Source organism: Girardinichthys multiradiatus, chromosome 14 (genome assembly GCF_021462225.1).
Source record: "Girardinichthys multiradiatus isolate DD_20200921_A chromosome 14, DD_fGirMul_XY1, whole genome shotgun sequence".
Lineage (NCBI taxonomy): Eukaryota > Metazoa > Chordata > Actinopteri > Cyprinodontiformes > Goodeidae > Girardinichthys > Girardinichthys multiradiatus.
Window position 1 is genome coordinate 34327371 of NC_061807.1, and position 6000 is coordinate 34333370.

Here is a 6000-nt window from a genome sequence, read left to right on the forward strand (position 1 = left end):
TAAGAGATACAGACAAACTGCCAATGCATTACATTTATCAAAGCCCAGATGTCTGAATCACCTCCATTACTGACCTTCGTTTTTCACCTCTGCACACAACATCTGTAACCAACTTAAGAGCAGCTCAGCGCTGCAGCCTCCGCTTGCCCAAATGGCTCCAATATGCTCCCCTCCCTTCCTTTTATGCACAAGGCTGAACTCATTTTGCTCAATAGACCCAGCTGGACAGACGAACGGGCAGGAGCCTCTTCCTCTCAGGACTGCTTCTGAATTGTGTTGCTTGATAAGCTGGCAAAGATGCTTCAACCCCAGAGCGTCTGGCAAATCAAAATGCGTGGTGAACTTGGCCAAAAAGCTTTTTCCAGTAATCCATTATGCCTGTGTCAATGAAAGTTTTACCATGTAACAATTTTGAAGTAATTTTGTAAAAACGACCACTCAGTTTTTCATAGCAGTTTTGTGGCTAGTTTCTGTGTATGTCTCCAACAAAGAAAATATCAGTGTTTCTTGTCTTGGAGCTACAAGCCTCACTTTTAAAGCGAGATGGAAACAACTGCTACCTGTGATATGGACATGTTGAGGTAGACCATGAGCCCAGCGCTGGACGCACTCTGCAACACCACCAAGCAGGCAAAGGTGCACTCGGAAAGCCCCCAATGTGTCAAAAATAAAAGTGGAGAACTATGCCAAAACCTCCTTTCACTGATAATTTAATCAGAAGTTCAAGCTTGACTTCACCTTTAAGGACAAAGCAATGTGTAGCATTTTTGAAAACACAGAAACAGTTTTAAGAGCTAAACACCTTTTTAATACATGTTTATATAAATAAAATTGGCTTTTCTGGTACAGTCTGAGAAAGTTTTACTCTCGTTTGAAGGATAGAACTTTGACCTGTGGGGTACTTTATGGTGTATACTTTTTTCTCCTCTCCTCTCAGACATTTTATTTTATCTTATCTTCTGAAGTACTCCTGTTTTTGATAGACACACACACACACACACACACACACACACACACACACACTCTGAAGTTAAGGGAAAGACAAGCTGGACATGTAAAGCAATTGGAGAGAAGTTCTTACCTGTGATATGGACATGTTCAGGTAGACAAAGAGCCCAGTGGTGGACGCAATCTGCAAGACCACCACTACAATCACCACCATGGCCAACCACATCTTGGACGGTGCCTCCCGGCGCGTCGTCCCGCTGGGACCGCCCGTGGGGACCATCATGTAGGTGGTGGACTCGCTGCTCACCGATCTGAAGTAATCCTGGTTCTGTTGGTTGTGGTGCTGCTGTGCGCTTGGAGTGGCCATGGCTTTCCCGACGCATGAGGGGAGCATGAAGCCTGTAACAACAATAGCCTCCACAAAAAGTGACGGACTAAGTGAAAATTGGCGGAAAAAAAAAGTTAGATTCCCATGCGCCCGCGGCCGCCAGCCAGTGGAGATTTCTCACTGGAAGCTCAGCGTAGGGCAGGAGAAGGCAGAGCGGACAGCGGCGAAAGTTAAAGCGTGGATGTGTCCATGTCTGCTCAGCGCTCAGCTCAGCTGCTGTATGAAGTTGGATTGGAGGAGGCAGCTGGGCTGAAAACTGAGAGAGCGTAGCGCGGAGGGGCAGGCTTAACCTCTTCATCACCCTGGAGCTGCGGAGGAATGCGCGCTCACACACACACTTCACTTTTTGTTTTAATGCCACATGCTGCGAAAACACATAAACAAAAGGACATCGGACATTAGAAAAATAGTAAAATAGATATACATTTTTAATTATTTGTATTAAAGATTAAAGCAGCTCCGCAGGTTTTTTTCTATGTCGCTAATAATGACAGAGAAAAGCAGCTTCCTTACGGTGAAACATTTCCCGCAGGTCACAGTTTCTGTTAGAAAAAAAAAAACAACGTTATTTAAATGTCTATTGTGATATTGCAACATGTCATATTGCTGTTCTGTTTATAAATCTGTGCGTGTTTATGATTGAGTTTCACTCAGTTCCAATGTGACCCGCCAGAGGGCGCTGTTTACGTGTCTTGAATTAATTTATGATGCAGTTAGATCAGTAAGATATATAGAAAAATGGCTCTAACGTTCTCATATACATTAAATAATCAGTTCAATAAAAATTCACATGACAATGTCTAATCTTATCTTTTAACATCTCTAAAAGAGAGTAATTACAAGTAACACCAGAAAATACCCTTTTTAGTTCGGGAAAAAATATTTGTCTAAACTCAGCTTTTGAATGATCCTTCATTTGTCTGTCTCTGTGTTAGCAACTTTACTGAAAACAAATTCCGTTTTTTTTTTGTTTTTTTTTACCAGAGGTGTGTTATAGGACAAGGAAGGATCCAGTTTTGGTGGTGATCTGGATCATGATCAGGATCCAGGAATTTTGTTGGTAATCCTACGTTGGGTGGCGGAGGTATACAGACTCTGACTGTCTTGTTGTCATTGTCACAAGTAGGATAACATTGAAAAAGCACCGACCAGGAAAGTCCAAAGCCACAGCAACTATGTGCGTTATCATCTCCCATTATGGAGACAAATGATCATAAAAAAGCCCCAGTCTTTGCTCTGACTATTTATTTGGGTTCTGATCCCCATTTGGGCCAGTTGACTCTATTCAAATATGACAGATTGTGACCCCTGAATAAACCAAAATAAACGATATCCTGCTGATAGGTACTATTTATTCTAATTATATGACCACATTTCTTTTCCATAGACTAAGAGGAAATGACAGAATATTGGTTTAAATTGTCAGTTGTCAAAGCTGGTAGAAAATGTCCACTAAGCGGGTACACATTTAAGCAGTCAGTATTTTATGAAAGAAGCTTTGCTGTTTAAACAAAACCAATAATCAGATAGTAACGGAATACCTTTTCTGTTGGAGAAAATATCTAAGAGGAAATACATTACACCCTCCACTTTATCACCACAGTTACTTATAAATATTTGACATTCAACTGTTAAAAGGATGACATCCACGAAGAAGAAGACACTTGCATTCCAACTAAATCATACACCTCTTTAAACATAATAAAAAGCATGCTAATCCTTTATAATTGCCTGTACTATACAAAACCATGATGGAGGTCAGTCTCTCTCATAAAGTTTCATTTTCCTCCTATATTCCATCATCACACACAGCTGGAAAACAGTGTGAGTGTGAGCAGCATGAGAATCAGAGCTGTTTAATAAAGATGGAGGCAGAGGATGCTGGGATTAGAGATGGAATTTTTGCTATCTGAACAGTCTGACCTGCAGGAAATAAAGGGAAAATCTGAGATAAATAAAACCCAGAAAGCAATTTATTCCTGGACTAGTTTTAAAGGGGTTTGAAAGCAATTACAATTAAGAAACTGAAGAACACTAAGCACACTTTCAAAACACACTTTTTTGGTTTGTTAAAGTGTTACTGGAGCTTTTATGTGTGAAATACTGCAAAATCCAGTTTCGTACCCAGGGCCTTGTGTGCAGCAAGTCTTATTTGTAGTCCCAAAATGTCAAATCAAGTTCCAAATTGGTTTGAAATGTATCCACTCACTTTGGGAACATACAGCCCATGTTTGTACTGCAAATCGTATAGAGGACAATAATTACTAGAAGAAATGTTGAAATTATGAAACAAAAAAAAACATTAAATCCAGAGTGTAGAAATTCAAATCAGGCATTGCAGATTTTTGCCTGACAAATGTTGCCTTTTCTTGAATGCACAAGTATTTCATTTTAAGTTTCAAAGAAATACCAGTTTCTTTAATAACATTACTGTCATGTTAAAACATTGTTCTTCTCCACGTTTATTTCCAAGTTATTGTCAGATAACTATGTTTCTTTCACTTAAGTATTTGCTGCCAAATACATTTCTGGCCAGAAAAGTAAACCACAGACAGTATCCATTAGGCACACCGTCAGAGTCAAGAATCTAATGATAAATGGGATACCCAGGTGATTTTTTTGGTAATCCAGTTCAAATATATCTTCTAGGCGTCAAACAGAGTGAGCAGATGTGCTTGGATTCTTTCTAATTCCAGTTGCTTCCAGTGGTACAAAGTTACTTGTCACGAGTTATTCCAAACATATGGGTGAACTGGGCAAAAGCTTATTGCATATTGTCAAAGATCAGCTTGAACCCAGAGCTAAACAATCTGATGACTTTACTTTGAGTGTGTAGAGTTGACAGTTGCTGACATTAAAAGTTTTTTTTGCCCACTTTTAGCATGTTGTTATAACACATGACAGAGATTTAAACATGCTGGGATGGTGAGGGACAACGGCCTCGCATGAAATTCTGGGCCCTGTGTAGAAACCACTTTGTTGGGTACCGATGATAATTTTTCAGTAACTCTCACTGATATTTTTCTCATTGTTTGAGACAAAGGGGATACATATGATCTTAGTTTAAACCTCTAAACCGAGAAAATGCCTAATAGCTAGTATGTCCAGATCCCTTTTGGCAGCTGTAACCTGACCTTGGACAAGCAGAAAACATTGAATGGAAGGATTGTTATTGTGCAATTAAAAAAAAAAAACATTGAAAGGAAGATCTCTTGTCACAAAAAGGCAATGTGTTTTAACTTAGGTTAAAACACATTAACAGCTGCAGCCAGATTTGGTTTTTGTTTGTTTAATGAAATCATTATTGGATGTTGCTCATCAGTGAGCAACGATGCAGCAGCTGAGTGCACGTCTCCAAGGAGGCATGATGAGTTTCCACTAATAAATTCATCACAACTTGACTGCTTTTCAAAAAGTTTTGTTTTGTTGGGAAATCAGGATTTTTGTGAAAACAAACAAGATCTTTAGCTAACTTTAACTAGACTCAAAACATTTGTTTTGTAGATGATTATTTAATTTCTGACATGATTTATAAAATATCTCAGTCTCATTGTAGATTTTTCAGCAAGTCCTTTAATTTTGTTAACTCTTAGTTGTCTGGCAGGTTTACACTAATCACAATTGAGTGGGTATTCGTTTCAAATAACAGCATAAATGAGTTGGGTAATGATATAAAACACCACATAAAACTACACTCACCAGCCAGTTTATTAGGTACACCTAGGTACCTAACCCTAACCCTAGTACATGCATATTTTATACCTCAAGAAACAAAAACAATTCTGATACCTGCTCAAAACAAAATCTAACTCAGGGCTCAGAATGTATCAGGGTAAAAGGTTTATTTACAAGATGGAATAATAAAGTAGTACGACTAGGAAGGCTTCCTTATTTAAGGCTCTGCGGCATTGTTCTAAAGATGGCAAATGGAGTTAGAAAACAAGGTCCTGGTGGTGGATTGTGGAAGGAGATTCCACAACGAGGTTTTGTTTTCCAAGAGGGATTTCAATTAGAGTGGACCAGATGGAGACTTGAGATTGTTTTTGTGATTAAACAGAGTGTTTGGAGAGTGGGGAGGCAGATGACGGCTGGAGACGGTGGAGCTGTAGTGGACGGTTATGGACTGATTTCTGCAACAGGCAGCCGCGCCTTTCAGCAGAGATCTTCTGTTGAGGAAAGATCTCACACACGCACACAAACTCACACTCACACACAAGTATCATGACACATATGAAATAAAAAAAAATATATTGGCTATTAGTAGTACAGATTTTCCCACATTTCTGTATTGACATTAGTCCTAGAAAAACTAATATATGTAGGTATCAAATACAAATGGTTGTGCTGCCCCCCTGTGTTTTCTGTTCCAGTTCATGTCATGCATTACTCAGCAAACCTACTTATCAATACAACAATTATACCTTTTATATGGAACTAGAGGAAGGGAGACATTTCTAAAACTGAATCAGCAATACAATGCAAACGTTTTATAAGCACTTTAACACATTAATGTTTGCCAGGGCAGTGATCTATTTACAATTCATAGGAATGCTGCAAACCTGCCCCATGTGAGAACAAGACAGGGTGTGTTGTCGGAGATGGGGATTGCCAAGAAATTGAGGTTCTTGATAAGCAAATTGAACATGACAAACACCCTGTAGCTG

At 39.2% G+C, this 6000-nt stretch overlaps 1 protein-coding gene across 1 annotated transcript in view; it reads right to left on the minus strand.

Moving 5' to 3' along the window:
* The window catches only part of tnfsf10l (TNF superfamily member 10, like), an 86496-nt gene extending 84913 nt beyond the window's left edge, over window positions 1-1583 (minus strand). Inside the window, exon 1 of the mRNA XM_047386041.1 lies at window positions 1082-1583. Within this exon, the coding sequence (XP_047241997.1) occupies window positions 1082-1342 (261 nt within the window). The 5' untranslated portion in view covers window positions 1343-1583. The remainder of the gene's footprint in view (window positions 1-1081) is intronic.
* Between the last annotated feature and the right edge of the window lie 4417 nt (window positions 1584-6000).